This window comes from Pinus tabuliformis, chromosome Q (genome assembly GCF_031772625.1).
Source record: "Pinus tabuliformis cultivar Carrire ecotype Pingquan chromosome Q, CPIR1, whole genome shotgun sequence".
Taxonomy (NCBI): Eukaryota; Viridiplantae; Streptophyta; class Pinopsida; order Pinales; family Pinaceae; genus Pinus; species Pinus tabuliformis.
Window position 1 is genome coordinate 976,762,072 of NC_142296.1, and position 21,781 is coordinate 976,783,852.

At 36.9% G+C, this 21,781-nt stretch overlaps 1 protein-coding gene across 1 annotated transcript in view; it reads right to left on the reverse strand.

Moving 5' to 3' along the window:
* Positions 1–21,781, reverse strand: part of LOC149222743 (Transducin/WD40 repeat-like superfamily protein) — a 240,266-nt gene that overhangs the window by 11,596 nt on the left and 206,889 nt on the right. The window contains exons 11-16 of the mRNA XM_089385608.1: positions 14,231–14,282; positions 13,982–14,083; positions 13,733–13,879; positions 13,391–13,553; positions 13,026–13,274; positions 12,784–12,941 (exon numbers count right to left, since the gene is read on the reverse strand). Coding sequence (XP_089241734.1) covers positions 12,784–12,941; positions 13,026–13,274; positions 13,391–13,553; positions 13,733–13,879; positions 13,982–14,083; positions 14,231–14,282 — 871 coding nt within the window. The remainder of the gene's footprint in view (positions 1–12,783; positions 12,942–13,025; positions 13,275–13,390; positions 13,554–13,732; positions 13,880–13,981; positions 14,084–14,230; positions 14,283–21,781) is intronic.

A 21,781-nucleotide genomic window follows, 5' to 3' on the forward strand; every position in this document is an offset into this window, starting at 1 on the left:
TAATAGAATGACCAACCAAAACTAGAATCGTTGGACATAGTAGTTCTAATAGAGTTGTACTTCACAACTGGAACAAATGTCTTGTCATAATCAACACCCTCTTTCTAGGAGAACCCTCAAGCAACAAACCTTGCCTTGAGATTTTCAATGCTCCCATATATTGTACGCTTACTTTGAAAAAAGAAACCTAGATCAAGGTCACCACATCATACATCTACCCAGGAGTATAGCTCACAAGACCTCGTTTTGGTATGCAATAGGCCCTCCAGCATTGGTTGAACAAAGGGTATGGTTCCTTGACCCTTATTGAGAGATAGTACTTCCAAATTCAGTTTCAAGACATCTTGCCCAAACTCTACCTCATGGACACAATTATTAGACCCACGGTTCTCTATGGCTCCAAGATTTGGGGGTTGAGCTTGGTACACACAAAATGGGCCCAAATGGAGAGAGCCCAGACTTTGCTTCTTAGTCGCATCATCCAATGCAAGCATACAATCCCACAGCCCATTATTTAGGCAGAGTTTGGCACCCACCCCTTTTGCCTTGAGGTTATATTTCGCTTGGTTTCTTTCCTCCACAAAGTTAGATCTTTCAGATAATTAGCATCCCAGAGAGACCGATATCCCTACCCTGCACTTTGTTCCTCAAAGGCCTTCGCTCTGACTCACTCCTTATGTCGGGCACGAGCTTGCTTCCCATATGTTTCTCGACTTCTCCAAACACTCAGCATCTTCCCAAAGTGCCTTCCCCACTTCAGATTCCGCCTTGCTGCACTGAGCCATCTCCTGTTTCCCAAACAAGAACTGAATCAATCCATCAGAGAGGATATCTATAGATTGTACATTTAGGTCACTTGGTCTTCCCAAGTTCCACCTCCACTGGCCTAGGCCCAAAGATGTGCTTCTACCTTGAGCATTTCTTGGAGTTACAGGATGGCATCATCATCTACCCCCCATACATGTGCAGAGATTAGAAGCACTCGCTCAAGATCCATTTGGGCCAGCTTCGAGTTAGTTCTCATCGACTCCAAGTAGAGACCGACCACCAAATACCACGATCTGAGAGAAGTTGCAAGATGTGTCACCTTCATGAGTCAGAGACAAAGAAACACCTCATTTTTAGGTGTCACCTATACTATGAGATTAGAAGGCACTACCACTGCCTCTATAGAGATTTAGGAGGATCCCACTCTACCTTCTTTTGGTATCCTAACTAGAGATTCCTAGCCCTCTTCATCAAGGAGATATTCAAACACATATCTCAAATCCTCACTTGGGGGTGATTCAGACGATCACATCGTACTTTCAAATTGATCAAGCTGATTGTAGCAACAAGCGACGAGTTGAGTTCTGGAGTATTTCAAAAAATAGAACATTGAGATCTCGAGTCTCCCCTCACCCTCCACCCCAACCCCCCTTGGGAGACCAATCAGTGTCCTTGATACTATTGCAAAGGTGTCGAACAGCGCATCATTTGACTCACACCCAAAGAATCAGAGGGATTAGTTCTAGACAGTTCCCAAGCAAGTTGCGCCCCCCCCCCGACGAACTATTCCTCAACCCCAATGGAGCAGCCAGAGACTTATCCATAACTTCTTTTCTTTGAACTTGGATGCTAGGAGTATCCCTCGCTCCTACAACCCCCCAAGATTGTGCAACCAGATACCTCATTGGATCTAGAGGACTCTAATATTGAGCTAGTGCCATTGTCACCCCCCTCATTGTTGTATATGAGACTTAGGCATCCTTGACATCATCAGCCTCTAGCCCTGGGCTTATTCAATTAGTCATCTACATCACCTGGGGCCTTTGATCCAGTTATATACATGTTTATGAGGTTGACCTACTGTTGTATCCTTCTTTACTTCATTTTATCCTATATTTAGCTTTGGCATTTTCTACGAGTTGCATTTGTACTCCCACATTGTACTTGTACTATATGTATCCTTTAGCCCGAGTAACCTCATTTTGTGGTCATTTGTTGGACATTAGTAAAATTATCTTATCGTATCTTATCTAGAATTAATCATTAATTTCCAATCAATCTTGGAACTATCTCCCAAACATCATTCTTCATAATAGAGTTATACTCCTCTACCATGGCATCACACCATTCCTACTCTATATTTTCCTCCTCAAAGCTAAATACAACATAATTTGAGAACAACTTAGGAGGATGACTCACATGAAATATAGATTTAGATGGGCTAACAGACTCCTTTGCATCCTACAATACATGGGTTGTCTCAACTTCTTGGTTGAATTGAAGGGTGGTGAAGGAACTCCTTGGTTGATTTCATGTTGATCTGAATCTGATTTTTCATCAGACAGCAGACTGAATTTGGTACAACAGATTGTTCTTCCTCAATCATTACAAGAGGCTCCTATTACTTGGAAGACAATAAATCCTGATTGAACTTCACACCACCACAAAACAGTGTCTTCCATTTTACGAGAATGTAAATTTCGTAGCCTTGAGAAGTCCCAATGTACCCTACAAAATTCCCCTCAACACTAAATGGCTCAAACATAGTTCACTTGTCATCTTGAACATGAATATAAACTAGACAACCAAAAACACAAAAATAAGATGATTGTTGCTTCTAAGTACTTACCAATGAAGGATTCCTCTAGTCTTTTTATTGCTGATTGTAAATTGGGAAGGTACTTCTGCACAGGCCTAAGTGTCTAGGCATGCAGAAGTCGCTCAAAATCTCTTTAGGATAATTGCTCAAATATTGAGTAAGTTTCTTTTGTAATTTAGCCCATGTCTAACTTACGAAAAGCACATAATTAATTATATTGCCTATTGAGATAAAGAAACTAAGGAAAAGTAAAGTATTTACATTAGTGATTATGTTCTAATCTCAATTGTTGATCTCAAGTGAGGCGAGATCTAATCTCAGCCGTCAATCACTTTGGAGATTACGGTGAGGGGTTTAGCTCAATGAGAACTTATAAAAGCAAGGCTAAGGGGAGGAGACACATCACATAGTGAGCACAAGACTTGAGAGGAGATCTCAATGGATTGAGTGGAAAAGGACTTCCATCCAAGTATGTAGGGTCCAAGAAAGGTGCAAGGGTGTCGCAAGGAGATCCAAATCAACCAAGTCTAGGGTTTGATCAACTGGATCAGATCCAGATTTGTCATAGCTTTCCCTAGTGGGCCATTATCCCAAGACGGGAGCCCCAGTAGGTTCTAATTAGTATTGATGAAGAAATAATTTGATTGGGTAGAAATTTGTGTGCTAATGTGTGATTGAGATTGTTTGCACTTCCGCTACGTAATTTTTGTTTATGTTAGGAACCCTTGTGCTTTTATTCAATATATATGAGATAATCTGCTAGGAATTAATTTCCAAGTGTTGGGTTCATAAATTAACATGATATCAAAGTGAAACTCTGAGAAAGTGATCTCGCAATCACAATGCCAAGTTCATGCAAGCATTGCGGGGGTCATGTTTGGCCACAGTCATACGTGGCACCAAAGAAAAAATTTATTGCAGGTTGAGAATGCAGGTCATACGAGTTGAGGAAATCCGTATATCATACGGAACGAGCTGAAGGCATCGAATGAGTAAATGCTAACAGCAAGATAAAGTTTAAACATAAAACAAAATTAAGAAACTAGGATTTTTGTGGGTCATGGTGGCCGACAAACATGTCAATGACCCAATTGTCGTGCAAGCACAGGAGGATGTCGCCACAAGAGGGACAATGCTACAGGAGTGCATTGAAGAGCCACTAGATAACTCGATGGGGACAGCCATAAGTGGTAAACCGTCATAGGGGACAAGGCCTAGCAAAGAGGTTGGAGATCGCGTTATATTGGGTTGTGAATCAAAGGCGATAGAGAAGGGGCTTGACCAATCGTAGTGTGTTGAGAGGCAACTAGCAGAGGCTAGCCACAGTGGATGCAAGGTTGTGGAGGTAGCCAACGAACAGAGCCAAGTCGCTGCGAGGTAGAACAAAGGCGTAGTTCCATTAGGAACAGGACAGCCACAAGGTCAAGTCATCATCAGTAGCAGGAAGTACAACTAGCAGTTAGCCACCAACACACGCTGAGGCTTGAAGTTGAGCATAGGTACACAGTCGTTGGGCAGGGTTCAAACCACAGGGTTGAGCAAGACATTCAATCCAATAGCCGCCAACATAAAGGTTTCAAGATGCAGGGTGTTCAAGGGATCATGCAGCAGATCAGCCATTAAGTGTAAAGGACCAAGCAATGTGGAGGCTAGCATGGAGCAACAGTTGTTGTTGAGATCCCAATCCCGAGATGGAATCTCAATCACAAACTCTACTGCAATTAATGAGAAATTTTGTTGTCTCGTGGGGCCATTAACTAATGGCAAGGTCTTTGACATTAGTTCTCGGATCAACATCAGATTGGAAATCTCAGACTCCAACAACCATTACAATCTCTCGAGATCCTAAGAGACAGCACAGCAGGTGACAGCAAATTTCCCATTCATTTGATCCGTCAATCAACAATATCGCTCATCGCTTGTCGGCAGTATTCAACCTTTGACACTTTCCCAAGTGGGCACTGACAATAGACCGGTGACAGCAGTTACCGTACAATTATTCGCCTGTCGAACTCGTCAATTGACAAAATTACCCATGGGGAATACAGTGAAGTGTTCGGTGGTAGACCGCTCAACGATGGGTGGACACATCAGTTTTTATAAGCCAAGAACAAATAGATAGAACCGATTCAGGTGGGCGCATGGGAGTGAGAGAGGCAGATCAAGGAGCTATTCACTGTGGGAACCCTGCCTTTTCATAAATGAGCTATTCACTGTAAGAATATTTTCACTATCCACAAGCACCCACTAATCATGGATGGGACTAAGCAAGTACATACACTATTCACTTCTTTTGGGGTGAACCAACTATTCCAAGTATGATGAGTTAACGTTTCTCGATCGTTGATCTCTGATGATCATCCAATTTCCTCCACGATGAATACATACTTGCTTCTGCTACGCCTTCAGACCTATAACTCTTTATATTCTCACCTCTTTCCATAAACAAACATTCAAATTCATGTATTTCACAAGGTTTGAAATTGCACACACAAAATATACAAAATACAAGGTTTCATTAGACCAAGCTCGACCATTACATCATATCGCCTCTCAGGGCATGGCCACCTTTTCGGCCTAATCTACATTTTGGTTCTCTCCTCACAATGTTGGTACGCTACAAATAAATTATGACAAATACAACAAGGATCGAATCCTAAGTCACATGACATGAGGACACGGGACACGGGACATGGAGGACATGTAAATAAGAGTATTCGACACAAGACACGGTGACCCCGAAAACAGGACACGAGGGACACGTTATATATATATATATATATATATATATATATATATATATATATATATATATATATATATATATATATATAGATATATATATATCTATATATATAGATATATATATATATATATATATATATATATATATATATATATATATATAGTAAGAGAATAGTGCCTAATCCATATTTTTTAGAAATTAAAATATCCACAAATATGAATCATGACGATATCTATTTACTAATTTACTAATTTAGTATTTACAATTTTACAATTTTAGAACTAGTTAGTTCATTAATTTACAATGTCAATGATATAACATTATATAACAACCAATCTATACAAAGTTATATAACGTTGTCTCAGGTTTAAACAACCCTTCTTTAAGATGTTGGTTCAAGTTCATAACTTCCCACGTCAAATCTCATAAAAAACCCTTTCTTATTAAATTATTAATGTATAGTTAGATTGATAAACAAACAATGCTGACTCAGGTGCATAATTTCCCATACTCAATAAAAATTCAAATCTTATACAACCCCTTTCTTGTTGGGCTTAGTAATGCAGACTCAAATCTCAAAGAACCCCTTCCTTATCATGCTAGTTCAGATTCATAACTATTGAAGAATGTAACTAGTGTCGGTCTTCATATAATTGTACTTGAGTCATGATGTAATGTATTTATCAAAAGAAAGAAACAGAAATTGACTTATTAAAGCATGGGTTTCATGCTTGGGTCAATTCTTTAGGTCAAAGGCTCCATTGTAGGCCTCTAGGGTTTATGTCAAGTGTCCTTGTCCATGTCATAATGTAAAGAACCCTTGATGGGATTTACTTGTCAAGAAAGAAATTTATTTTCATGTAAATTAGGTCTTCTAAGCCTCCTCCACCAAGTCGGCCTAAACTGAGGGGTAGAAACTACTATATAAAGGCAGCAACTCGACCTCATTTGGAACACTCACTCACCAAGTTCGATCTACAATTGTTGGGGCAGTAAAAAGTGTGAAATTCAAGGAAGAAGGTTAAAAGGGCTAGCGAAGGAGAAGGAGGTCTATCTCAAGCATAAGAAGTCGAAATTATCTCTCTCTCTCTCTCTCTCACGTGTGAAGCTGCTAAGTTGTTGGAAGGGTCGAAACTTTTGTTCTGTTGCTGGGGGTTGAAGTTCTGAAGCTGGGAAGTCAAATTTCTAGATTGTTGTTGGGTTGAAGCTGTTGGACAAGAAGAGACTATTGAAGGTTGTTGAATCATTTTGGAAGGCTGCCTTGGTGGAGGAGGAAGGTCTATTAGTCTAAGGTATTGTTCAATCTCATTTTGAATTACTGAAGGAAGAGTTCTTTGATTGGGTTTTCTCCTATATAGGGGTTTTAGCCCTGGCTGCGTGCCTACATCTAGTGTCCTTGATCTTTTTGTTTTGACTTTGGTAATTGCTTGATCAACAAAGATAAAAGAGAACATAAGAAAGTTAATAAGAATATAAAGACATCACAAGTAATTACCAACATAAAGAAAATCTTTCTACCATTCCGATTTTCCAACATGGGATCAAAGCTAAGGTGAATAAGGAAGGAAAAAGGCAAGTTGAAAATCTATTGAGGAAAAGGAGATCAATGAAAGGTCATTAAGGAAAAAGGATCATATAAGGAGATAAGTCTACTATCTACAGGAACTATGTCAAACTCAATGAAGGGAGAAAACAAACTAGAAGGAGCCTCCAACTATAGGGCCTGGAAAAAGAGGATAGACCTCATTCTCAAAAAGAACAAAGTTTTGGATCTTGTTCAAGGAAAAATCAAGAAGCCTACAGATGAATCAAGTGAAGCAGAAAAAGCAAAGTTTAGAGAATCGAAATCTTGGCTATGAACCTTCTAGTGGATGGAGTTAAGGATAATCTAATTCCATACATATCCAACATAAATTTCGTTCAAGAAATGCATGAGGCTCTCTCCAAATTCTTCACCATCAAGAACATTGGACAAATAACAAGACTCAAGAATGAATTATGGAATATTAAGATGGAAAAAGACAACAATGTGTCATCCTACTTTATAAGGATATCTAGAATCAGAGATGTGCTGCAAGCAATAGATGAAGTTGTCCCGGAAAAGGAACTCGTAATTACTTCTCTTCTAGGACCACCAAAATCTTGGAGCGTCTTTGCATCAGGACTTAACAGTTGGAAGGATACACCAACATTTGAACAAATGTGGAATGCATGCAGTCAAGAAGAAACTCGAGTATCGTTAATAAACAACAAGGAGGATGAAGAAAAAAACATCTCTAATGCCTATTTTTCTCATCACAAGAAGAAGGGAACCTTCAAGAAGTTCAAAGGACCAAAGAAGAAGGTTGACCTATCCAAGATCGAATGTTACGATTGTCACAAGATGGGTCACTACAAAGATCAATGTCTAGAGAATCCAAGGAATAAGAACAAAGATCAAGCAAATGTTACTAATGAAGCTCCACCTAAGAAGAACAAGACTGAAGAATCGGAAGTCAAGGACTTGTACTATTAAGTCCTCCCTCTCCCACATATCCCTCTTCGTCTTCTATTTTAAGCTTTGAATTATTTTCCTTTATGTTTTGATTTCTAGAGTTTGTAGGTCTAACATGTCTTGTTAGAACATTTTTGAATTTTTGATAAGTTGTAGGTATCCCTCAAAGAATGGATTAAGAGGGAGCCTCCACCATTGTACCAAAAGATAAGTATTCTATGTTGCACGAAACTTCTAGGAACCTAACGTTTCGAGCCGTACCCGTACTCGAAACTCCGTTGAAACTCGACCGAAACTCGACCATCATATAATCATCTATAAGAGTTAATATAGACTTGGTTTTCCTTCAAAATTGTCATCTATGGGTGTTATTCCCCTTTTTCTTGCAAGATAATGTGTTATTCACTTATTTATAATTTTTTTTATATATTTATATACATATATGATGTTTCAGCTGACGTTTCCATTTTTGGGAGGTGACGTTTCTAAACAGACCTGTTTTGGAAACTCTGAAATGTTTCAGCGTTTCGTGCAACTTAGTAAGTATCCTATTCTTTGTTTCATCTTTTCATGTTTGGTCTCCTCCTCACATCAAGACTTGTTTGTATTGTATGCTAATAACCTTTCTCTTTATATTTTCCTTGGTTAGGAGAGCTTGTTGAATGCTCAAGGGTTATGGAGGAGACTTCAAAGGATAGACTTTAAGTATGGTAGAAGTTCTATCGCAAAGAAATCCCTCCAAGAATTGATATGTTACAAGGTTTGATAAAGAACAATTCAAGGTATGTCTCAGCCTGCAAGTTTTGTTACAATGTTCTCTTCATAGAAAAGGTATGTCCATTCTCTTTTGAAATTTACTTTACATTACCGACATCGTTATGTCTAGGGCTTTGAATCTTAAAGATTCTTGTTAGGGTGATTAATCATTAGATTGAATCTACCCTCATGATATTATTTGATCATTCTTGTGTAACCATAACCTTTAGGGTTCACTATAAAACCCTTAGTCTCTTGTTGTTAAGGGTATGTCAATATTGATTATGAAACCCTAGTCTACATAAGGTTGTTGATGAAATCTAGAATTCCTATTCTTTTGATGTTTAGGGTTTTGATATTATAGAAACCCTAGCTCTTTAGGGTTTGTTGTTAATGTCTAAATTATGTATTGAAACCCATTAACTTTAGGGTTTGGTAAAATCCATGCAATGACTATAGTAAGATCCTAGGAATGAAGCCCTAGGTGTATGTTTGTATGTTTGATCAAAACCCTACCTCGATGAAAATTGTTGTATATCTAACTTTGATGTATTAATGTTTGTGTCTTGGGTTTACCTAATACATATGAATACAGATATGCATCATAGATATGTATATATGAGTATGCTAACCTAATTGTTAATACTCATGCTTTAGTTTGTAAAATATAGGGTCTGCAAAGCCCTAGTAGAGATTGATATTCTAGGAGATGATGATGTTGGTTTTAATTTTTGATATAGTTTCAATGATAAAACCTAGGGTTTGCAACTAACCCTAGTAGAAATCTGACATGTAAAAGCATATTGTTGATGTATAGCACTACGATTGGATTGTTATTGAATTGTTGATATCTAAGGCTCAGTTTGTCGAAGATGAGGTCTAGGATTTGTGACAAAACCCTAGCAAGGGGTTGAAGTCTAGTATGTAAAGAAATGTAACTTTTGCTGATTATAAACCTAACTAAATTTAGGTGTTTGGTATCTAAAGTCAAAATGCTTCCTTTATAGTAATATGATTATGTGATAGTTAACTTCATGCTTCTGTATGTTTGTATTTGGTTGTACTTGCTATTAAAGTTTTGCAGGTACATAATCTTCAATATGATGATGTTCATATAAGCATGATGAAGGAAGTTATATGAATGATGATGATCAAGATGACCTTAATGGAGTCGTCAAAGGTTGAAGCATCTAATGGTGGATGCTTGGGAGGACATCAAGCCGACCTATGTGTTGAATCCTGAAGAGGGAAGTTGGCATTGGTCATGGAGCTCCAACCTTGGATACGCACCTAGATCCCTGGGTTGATGGTTAGCTAGTAATCCTAATGGTACCTAGAAATGGTTGAACGCTTGAGTCCATCTTAATCCCACCTAGATAGAACACCCTGGTCAGGTATCTAGTCCGCAGCACTAGGTGTGCTAGAACTCTTCGTAGTTCATTTTGAGATCTTCCATGTACCTATATATATATATATATATATATATATATATATATATATATATATATATATATATATATATATAAAATTATGAATACCTCCCTATTTAAGAGGGAGTGTTGAAGAATGTAACTAGTGTCGGTCTTCATAATTGCACTTGAGTCATGATGTAATGTATTTATCGAAAGAAAGAAAGAAATTTTATTATTAAATAAATTGACTTATTAAGCATGGGTTTCATGCTTGGGTCAATTCTTTATAGGTCAAAGCCTCCATTGCAGGCCTCTAGGGTTTATGTCAAGTGTCCTTGTCCATGTCATAATGTAAAGAACCCTTCTTGGGATTTATCTGTCAAGAAAGAAATTTATTTTCATGTACATTAGGTCTTTTAGGCCTCAACCAAGTCGGCCTCAACTGGACAAGCCGACCTAAACTGAGGGGAAAAAACCACTATATAAAGGCCACAACTTGACCTCATTTGGAACACTCACTCACCAAGTTTGATCTGCAATTGTTGGGGTAGTAAAAAGTGTGAAATTCAAGGAAGAAGGTGAAAAGGGCTAGCGAAGGAGAAGGAGGTCTATCTCAAGCATAAGAAGTTGAAATTCTCTCTCTCTCTCTCTCTCTCTCTCTCTCTCTCTCTCACACACACACACACACGTGTGAAGCTACTAAGTTGCTGGAAGGGTCGAAACTTTTGTTCTGTTGCTGGGCCAAAATTCTGCTGTTGGGGGTTGAAGTTCTGAAGCTGGGAAGTCAAATTTTTAAATTGTCGTTGGGTTGAAGTTGTTGGACAAGAAGATATTATTGAAGGTTGTTGAATCATTTTGGAAGGCTGACTTGGTGGAGGAGGAAGGTCTATTGGTCTAAGGTCTTGGTCCATCTAATTTTGAATTCCTGAAGGAAGAGTTTTCCCCTATACAGGGGTTTTAACTTTGGTTGAGTGCCTACATCTAGGGTCCTTGATCTTTGTGTTTTGGTTTTGGTAATTGCTTGATGAACAAAGATAAAAGAGAACATAAGAAAGTTAATAAGAATATAAAGACATCACAAGTAATTATCAACATAAAGAAAATCTTTTTTCTTTTCCGGTTTTCCAACAATAACTTCCCACATAGTACAAACTTTATATTTTTTATTTCAATTCTTATTTTTGGTGCTTACACCTAAACGAAAAAGGAACGGGATCAGGCCATGCGCATATGGTGACTCGTGAGGTATCGTGCTCTTTGGTCATGACAAGACCCATTCATACCCAGACTCATTTAACTTCAAAATAAAATTATTATCTTACCTGTTTGATTCGCGCTAGTCTGAGGCCTTCAGAAAAGACTTAGCAAGTTCGATTAGCCACACGAGCAAAAGGTGAAAAGCGTTGTCTCAACTCCAACAAGATGTGAACATGCAAACAGTGAACTGGACTCCAAAATACCTCAAGAATAGAGACAAAAAAATGATAAAAAACCAAGACGCGACGTTTTAAATTGGGGATTTTCATGGGACACGTGTGCTAAAATCGAAATACGCTAGGGCACGTTTTCACCCCAGTCCAAAAACGTGTCATAATTTTAGGACACAATGAAAATCATTTCTGACATGTTGTATTGCTCATGTCGTGTCTAACAAGAGGAATACGGGACATGAGGCCCTAAGGGCCATGTCCTATAACTTAGATCAGATCATTTCAGATGTGACTTGCTCTCATCCTATCGCTAATAGCTCTCGGGGATATCAAAACAAACCCTATCATTTACACCCAAGTCAAGGAAATCATGTCCGCTTGCCATGATGCGCCTTCTAGAGGCTTCAAAATTTTGATTATGACTTGGGGGGGTTTTGTACTCCTCCATCAGTCCCATTGGTTCAAAGTCCCTTCTAACATTCAGTCATCAACACACGTGTAGTCTTTGTTGGAACTCACAACAAAATCGATACTCTGCAGATTATTTCATAAAATGGAATAGTAATCAAGGACATATACGAGTTGGAGTAACAACTCCATACAAATCTGGGAACAACCAGAGACAACTCAACAGTACATTAAGTAAGGAAAATTACACCGATAGACAGCATTTTATAAATCAGCTAACTGAAGGAATCACTTGAGACAACTACCTAGTAACTAGCTAACAGAAATTTATTGCAGGAATCGCCATTAATTCTAACACCCCTGCTCATCTTGTCTACAAAGGAAAATGGTCAAAAGCAAAAGAGCATGCTAGAGTGGTAACCCAAAAAAACAAGGCACTTTCATGTAACTGAATTATCATTTCTGAATCTCTGATATAACTGTTACACTGTGAATCCATCATAAGCACTGGGGATATTGTGGGCATAGGGAAATTGATGTTTATACTATACCTATCCATGATGCAACCAGGGCCAACATCCAATTTCCATGTCTTGAGTAGTCATATAATGGTACCTTATAAATGCAATTGAGGAAGCCAAAATCTCAATGAAGTGAGAATGAACTTATGTCTATGAAACAGTCATTTGTATGGAATACATACATGTAAGCTGAATTCTCAAGCATTCTACGTAGGCAACTTATCAATCACAATCACAAAAATATATCTGAGTTGATACATGAGACCTACAGGATGCATTAACAGGCTAAATGAAAAACAGTACAAGATAAATGCAGGTTCACATGATGCATTGGAAAATTACAGCTTGCATGTGACAATATGACTATAGATATCAATGTATCTTGACAAAGCACATTCCATATGACAGATATGGATGAAATAGGCTCACCTGGAGTACTGTCTCATTGGATTTAAGCTTGATAGATTTCCCAGGTTCCAGTTTGGTAGAGAGATATTGACCATGATCACTAGAAATCCGGTAGGTAGAAGAAAACAATTTGGCAAGCCCAATATGGCTTCCAGTGCGAACATACAAAATTGTTGACTCTGCCATTCATCAAAGAATAATGTTAAATGAGAAATACAGTGTACTTTGCTCTCTGTTTAGAACAGGGATGCACTGTAGCTCACCTAAAGGTGTAGAGAAAATCCTCTCAACTTCAGTTTCAAAGATAAACTGCAATGGAGCTCGATCATTCACAGAACTAGACTCGGAAAATGAGTTTGGATCTAATTCTCCATTACTCCTTCCCTCACTTGTACCTCCCACAGTAGGATCTTTGACAGTCACTTCCATGAAATGCAAAGTAAGCCCAGACTTATCATCATCGAGAATTGCATATTGATTTTCAGTAGGGCCAATGAAAGCCCCGTCTCGCCCTATATGAAAAGGCACATAATTCAGAATTGCAACTTAAGTTATCGTGGAAAGCATTGAAAACAAAGAATAAAATGAGTTTCTTCCATTGAGAGCATGAATGAAGTTTGTTAGCAACCTGTAAAAGTGTTCACTTTTTCACCAACAGCTTGCAAGTCAATAAGGTCTCGATATATAACAACCTCATTCGTTGCATCACGCAATTCAAAGACAACCAGAAAAAGATGTTGCTTTTCACTGTATAGCATGCGCTTTGGATACCGTTCATTTCCCCCAAGAGCCTGCAACTCAGAAACAACTACAGCAATATTCAAAGAGCAGAAAATACATGAGCAAAACACCATAATCAAAATATGTGAACTCGATAGATACCAGCCAGTGTAAGAATTTAAGCATCCCCCTTTTCTGCCTTCAATTAAAATTATGAAAAAAGTTATTAATGCATGTGCATTATTTGTACCGTTGGGGAAAGTTTCTTGTATATATTGTACTCTCCAGTCGAAAGGTTATAAGCAGTGAGGTTGCATCCATCCATAAAAAATGCCCTGACTGGATAATGCAAAATCCGTTGCTCCTTGTTGAAAAAATTGAGATCTAAGTGAAACGGCTGTAAAGGAAACAAATGCTATTATTAAAACACAAAAAACATATATGAGTTTAGGATATACTGCATGCAAGAAGATCCTCAAAACGATTTTGTGTAAAACACCTGGCACACAGGAATGTCTCTAAGTGGATGACTTGTGTCTGCAATAGTAAGAAGTGGCAAGCGTGGTATTGGGCCACTCTTTGCATGTTCCTCCAACAAATGCTGCAAATGATAAGCACTATAAATTCTGATGTTTTTGATAATAACAAATTAATTATAATGAATAATTCCAAATAAAATGAAGAACGAGTTTTCCACAACAAAACCCCTTCATTCAAACAAGAAATTAAAGATTGTTAGTCAACATACACTGTGGAGAAAAGCCTTCCGGGCAATATCTGAAATCGTAAGCTGATTTGGACTGCAATCAACATCAGGAAAATTCAGAATAGGATAAAAGGCCCAAACAGAAATGTCTGGAGAATTTACACTAAGAATAGAAATTAAATATCACAAAACAGTGAGTTTTCAGATGAAGCCAATATATCAACATTCCAACCGTCTCTCCTTTCAGATGGAACACAGATCAGAGCTAGGTATGTCATCATGTTTTACCAGGCTAATAATTTGCAAAACAAAAGAAATGTTACGAGCACCTAATTAAATTCAAATTTCAAACCAATCCACAATTGGATAGGAGGATAAGGCTGAAAGCTAATTGGAAATTGAAAACAGGCAGCAGAAAGTATCAAATTTATGTAAGGAAGATAGGAAGACTCATTCATTTTATCTAAAGTTCATCTTATCAGGTTTCTTCTCTTGAAGTTTTGTCTAGAAGTCAGGGCCCAATAAGACCCCATGGAAAAATCCCAATTGAAGAAGAAAACCTGATGAAATGCAACGAAAGCCCCGGACATTTGAGCCATAGTTTTCTTCCAAGAGATGGAGCCCAAAAAACCCAGTAGAAGAAGCCCAGTAAGGTCAAATCATGATGACATAAGAGATGCTAGCTTGACACTTGCTCTGAGTATCAAAACTCAAAATAACAGAGAGGGAATCCTCAGTATGTCAAAACCCATTGTCCAGAGGGTAAGCTGATTAAACTTTTGCGAACATATTTTTCCTACAAGTTAATATCCAGACAAAAAAAAAATCCTGAGGAAAACTACATGCAAGTAAAGAAGAATCCAGTGCTTGACAAGAGACGAAGCGCTAGTGCTTGGCACAAAAACTAGCCACCTGACTCACGAAACACTGAGTAAAGGAGTGTTTCATCTGAACAACCAAAGAACACGGCCAGCAGGACAAGCAATGAATTTGCTAAGTGTGGCACTGACAAGCAAAATGGGTAGAAGGCTGTAGTAATCAATGGTCTCTGCTCAATAAAGGAGGAAGGGCAAATTCTCAGTAAAGAAGCTAGGCACCTAACTCATCAACTAAGTCACCTGACACAAGGACATGGGACACATAGGACACGAAAATACAAGTATCCGACATGTAACACGATGACCCCCCTGGAATAGGACAAAGAGGACATGTTATATATTATATATTAAAAAATATAATATATATTTTAAAAAATAAAAAATTAGTGAATTACACAATATGAAATATATAAAACATTTAGAAGATGATGATACCATTTTAATACACAACTAATACATATAACCAAAATAGCATTGAGTGCAAATGCAATCCATCTCTGAATCAAAAATACATCAACAAAGAGGCCCTTAAATGGCCTGTATAGTCCAAAAAAAATCATGCTACAACAAATAGCTAGTACTATATATCATCAAAATCATTGCCTATATTGGGATCTTCATCATCAACATAGCTAGCACTATATATCATCAAAATCATTGTCTGTATTGGGATCCTCATCATCAACATCACCCTCTAAGCATTAAAATAAGATAGAAAAGGCTTAACATGTCAAATTGAGATTCTGTTTCAGTGATGGCTGCCTTTTTATTATGGTCATGATCAATGTTACTTGGGAGCGGGAGCGAAAGCGGGGAGCGGGAGCGAAAACGGGAGCGGGAGCGAAAGCGGGGAGCGGGAGCGAAAACGGGAGCGGGAGCGACATTTTCAGAAGCTCCCGGTTTGGGAGCGAATCCCAGAGCGTTTTTTATATAATATATATATATATATATATATATTTTATATTTTGATACATATATGTCAACAAAAACATGTAGAATAATGAATTAGATATAAAAAACATAAAAAAAAACATAGATTGAACCATACAACAACAATCATCTAGAAGTTATAATCTTCATCAACCACGTCCACAAGTTAGTTACATAGTAACATACAACATACTGAGTCTCATGATTCATCAATCATAAAGTTTCAAGATTTCAAAATTCAATATATAACATTTATCATCATTGATCACCAAAGTTGTACTTGTAAGCTAAGTGTAACCATTACAACAAATAATATCTAACATGAAATGAAATGTTATAAAATGAAATGAAATGAAACAACTTTCAACTTTCATGAAGCATCATATTCATAATTCATTACTAATGAGTTATAATTGCCAACTTCAAACTTAAATTGTCATATATTGTTTAAAAAAATATCATAATAAATATGAAAGAGTCGATAGTTATAAAAGTTACTAGAAACTAGAAAAGAGAAGTAAATCTATTATCTATTTCTTATGCTTGGGCCTCTTGCCACCACGAGAAATGTCTAATTTTTTAGTCTTGTTGGAAAATCAGGGTCTTTGTCATTAATATCACCCTCTAAGCATTAATATGCACAGGTATCTTTGTCATTACCTAAGTTACCAGGATACGGATACGGATCCGTTGGATTTTTGAAAAGCCAGGATCCGGATACGGCGAGGATACGGCGAGTACAAAAATATATAATAATATTTTTAAAAAATTTTAAAAATACATTTGATGTTTAAAATCAAAACCATTCATGAATCTTGGATCTTTATTGACATTTATTCCTTCACTAGATTCATGTTGTAATGGTTCCATGTTTATCACACCTGCGTTGATAACCAAATATAAATTAATAAAAATGTCATTCTCAAAACAAAATTCTAAAGTGGTACAGGGCAAAATAAAATTAAAAAAAAATATAAAATTCTAAATCAGTGATGATAATATCGCCGAGATATCGGCGATATTCGGAAATATCGCGATATTTTCGGCTTTTGAAAATATCGCGCGATTTCCGAAATATCGCCGATATTTCGGAAAATATCGCGCGACAATCGAAAATATCGCCCGGTGACTGTAAAAAATTTCTGCACGGCCTATAAAAATCCGATTTTGGTTTTTTTTCATATCATTTTCATTTCTGATTGCTAGAGAAGGAAGGGGAGAGCTATGTGGTTGTTGCCAAGGAGGGTTTGAGCGTTCTAGGCCCTAGTATTGATATGCTATTCATGGTAATGTTAAATTCTTAAAGTAAAAGTGACATTCTCCTTGATCTTTATTTTCATCCTTTTACTTAAATTTTTAACATTACCATGAAATGACTCAGGATGTTTGAGAGTGGTTCCAGCCTCATTGGATTTCATATGGAGAAAGTAGAATTTTAGATTTCATTCAAAATGCAACAAACTTATCAGTTTTTTAGGATTTCAGGATTGGGAGATTGTAATGTTTCCAGGTGACACCACCTGCCCGGGCTACCCCTGCCACCAGTAGAGGACGTGGTCTACCTCCTATAGCTCCTACTTCTAGTTCTTCAGCTTTTAGAGCATAGCAAACTCCACTGCCAACTCCACCAGCACCAACATCTACATCTAGAGGGAAAGGAAAAGCTGTGGCATTTTCTCGCAAGAGGGGCAGAGGAAATCAATAGGATTAGACTTTAGTTATTTTCTTATGTGCTTGTAAGTTGTACATGAACAATGAACATTGAATATCAAGAATCAAGACCAAGCATATCACATTCTAATTTCTAAACAGTAAATTTTGATTCTATTTATTTTTTTAAAGTGAACTATGAACTTTGAGAAGTAATTATATTTTAATTTGATTAGATAAGCTGCAACCTGCAATTTAATATGGATAAAAAAAACTATATTTTGGTGTGTATATATATATATATATATATATATATATAAAACATGTCCCCCGTGTCTTGTTTCTAGGTCGTGTTTCGTATTGAATACTCGTATTTACGTGTCCTCCATGTCTCGTGTCCTCGTGTCATGTGACTTAGCTTAAACAATATTGATGTATTGTCTCCGTGGAGGGTGGAGTCTGAGGAGCCCCTCTTGGAGGAGTCACCTTCACGGTTAGAGCCAGTGGCAGATGATCCATTAGAGTAGGGGCAGCAAGAGGAGGACTCGGAGTCAGAGGAGCAGCAGCACTCAGAGGAGGAGCAGGAGGAGGATGAAGAGGACACTGCAGGAGCATCAGCATCAACACCATCTGTTATAGATATAGGAGAGCATAGCCCCATACCTAGCACTCATTATTTGACATTAGGTGCAGAGGCAGGGTCAGGGCCTCCTACTACTAGGGGCAGGCCTGGCAAACAGCCCATCATGTTTTCCCGTAAAAGGGGGAGAGGGCAGTGATTTCAGATAGATAGGTACTAGTTTTATTTGTTGTGCTACATATAACTCATGATGATGAGATACTTTTATATATGTGATGTTATTTTGTATTGGTTCTCCACATTTGAGTCCTTGAATGGACAATTATCAGGGATCAGCAGGATTTGGTATCGCCTTTGATGTATCATTTCTATTTGACATCATATATATCAGTGTTTTCTTCATATTTATGTGCCAATGTGTTTATTTCATGTTGTTATTGCTTTATATGTTTAAAAATCTGAAAAAAATGAATATATTATGCATTTTTTATGCTTGCCGATATTTGCCGATATTTTCGCCGATATTGCCGATAAGATATTTTCTGGACCCTCGCCGATATTTTCCCGATACCGATATTATCAACACTATTCTAAATTATTATTTTATAATAAATAATTTTAAAATTTAAATTTAAATAAATAACTAATTAAATTATTAATATTATATATATACATAATTTAAAATTTTAAAAACTAATAAACATATAAAATTTAAATATTAATAAAAAAAAACAATACACATATTAAATAATTGATATAAATTGTAATTATTAAAATAAAATTATAAACATAAATTTATAAACATAAAATATTTTTTAATTAAAAAAATATAAAATTCTAAATTATTATTTTATAATAAATAATTTTAAAATTTAAATTTAAATAAATAACTAATTAAATTATTAATATTATATATATATATACATAGTTTAAAATTTTAAAACTAATAAACATATAAAATTTAAATATTAATAAAAAAACAATAAACGTATTAAATAATTGATATAAATTGTAATTATTAAAATAAAATTATAAACATAAAGTTATAAACATAAAATATTTTTTAATTTTTATTTATACCTTACACATTATATTAATATACTATATGGTTTACGGCCCACGGGCCGCCTACCATATTTAATTTTTATTTATAAAAAAAAAAATTAATATTTAACCCACACTTTAGTGATTATGTTTTTTGAGCACCCGTGGAAATGGTATTAATACATATCATAAATTAATAAATTAATACATATCATAAATTAATAAATTAATACATAGACTTATTCTCCTGTGTAATGATTAATTAGTGATTTAAAGTTCAATTAATTTAATAAATTTATATTTTGCATGGAGCTAGCAATTACCACGATAAAATCATTAAAGACAGGTAATCCGGGATAACGTAAATTCATATAAAGTATTAATTAAAAAGTATAAATTTGAGGAAAGGAATAGAGATTGTGAAACGCATGGCCGTGGATTCCATTTTGAAAGCCGAAATAAACAATAACGATAGCGATACCTACACACAGATTTATACAGAAACCAAACCGAGAATTGAAACCCAACTAAACTGCGTGATGAACATTTTGTTAAGTGACCGTACGGATCCCACCGTATCCGTACCCGTACCCGTTTCGGATCGGGGATCCGAGGTATCACCGCATGCCCCCAGCGGATCCGGTAACGTAGGTCATTACCTCTATATCTGTATAGGGATCTTTGTCATTAATATCACCCTCTAAGCATTAACATAAGATAGAACAAGCATAGCATGTCAAGTCAAGATTTTGTTTGAGTGATGTGTACATTTTTAGAAGGGTCATGATAGAGGAGTTTGACAACCAATGTCACTAACATCAAGGTATATAGAGGGATTGGTGCTCTTGATTAAATACGAGTTCCATACCCTAATACATGACAAAATTCAATGGAAACATTGCAATCCCCCAATCCTGAAATCCTGAAAAACTGATAAGTCTACTGGATTTTGAATGAAATCTAAAATTCTACTTTCTCCATATCAAATCCAATGAGGCCGGAACCACTCTCAAACATCCTGAGTCATTTCATGGTAATGTTAAAAATTTAAGTAAAAGGATGAAAATGAATATTAAGGAGAATGTTCTCCTTAATATTCATTTTCATCCTTTTACTTTAAGAATTTAACATTACCATGAATAGCATATCAATACTAGGGCCTAGACTTTATCATTAAGCTGCCCCACTCAAAAATTATTTGTTTCTTTCAAAAAAAATTGCATTTCAAACATTACTACAAAAAAAAAATTGCAAAAAAGGCAAAACGCTCCCGAAATCGCACCTGAAAAGGCAGGGAGCGAAAAAAAATTTAGGGAGCGCGCTCTCGAAATCGCTCCCATTTCGGGAGCGATTTCGGGAGCGCGCTCCCAACCTGCTCCCGAGTCGCTCCCGCTTGGAGCGCGGATTGGGAGCGGGAGCGAGGGGGCGAGAGCGCTCCCTCGCAACATAGGTCATGATAGAGGAGTTCAACAATCAATGCCACCAACATCAAGGTACATAGAGGGTTTGGTCCTCTTAATTAAATGCTAGTTCCATAACCTCATATCTGACAAACTGCAATGGAAACATTGTAATCCCCCCAATCCTGAAATCCTGAACACTGTTAAGTCTGCTGGATTTTGAGAGAGTCTGAGTTTCTACTTTCTCCATATGAAATTCAATAAGGTTGAAACCACTCTCAAACATCTTGAGTCATTTCATGGTAATGTTAAGAATTTAACATTACCATTAATAGCATTAGTAGGGCTTGGACAAATCCACTTCCCAACACTTAGAATCGCTTATAACATTGCCTAATTGCCCTTAGCTTCACTTCAAAAACTATGAGAGCTCCAAAATTGTGAATGAATTGCGTGAGAATGATGCAATAAATCGATTTCAGGATGTTTTTTTCACAAGACATGTGTCCAAATTTCGAGACACCAGTAGGGCTCATGTCCTACGAATAGGACACGTGTCAGGCTTGAATCGTGTCGGACACACAAGACTCGCAACACGTGGGGGGAGGGACGTGTCCAGTGACTTCGCTCATCAAGGATTAAGCAAAGGGTGGGTTTAATTCGTTGGGCAGAGGACTGTTTCAATCTCACCAAGCAGAAGATTGGTTCCTTTACCAAGCAAAAGATTTTGTTGGCAGGATTTTCTTTAGAAGGTGGCAATACCAAAACTCCCATATAAAACAAAATGATAAATTAGATAAGATAATTTTATTAATGTCCAATCAATGACCACAAATGTTAGTCAATGGAAGTCTTGCATAGTAGCATAAATAGCGCCAATACAATCTGGAAGCACAAAAACAGAACCTTTATAAAGCAAGCCACAAAAAGAAAGCATTGATCTAGGTTGAGATCTGAAAACTGGACACTTGTAGCAGAAAGCAGATCTAGAAGAAAAATGTACAAGAAGAATGACTCCAAAATCCAGAATGCAAATACAAATAATGCAAGAGCATCAAACTTCTGAGGCTAGAGTTTAGGGTGCAGGGGATGCGACAGAAAAAACCAATCA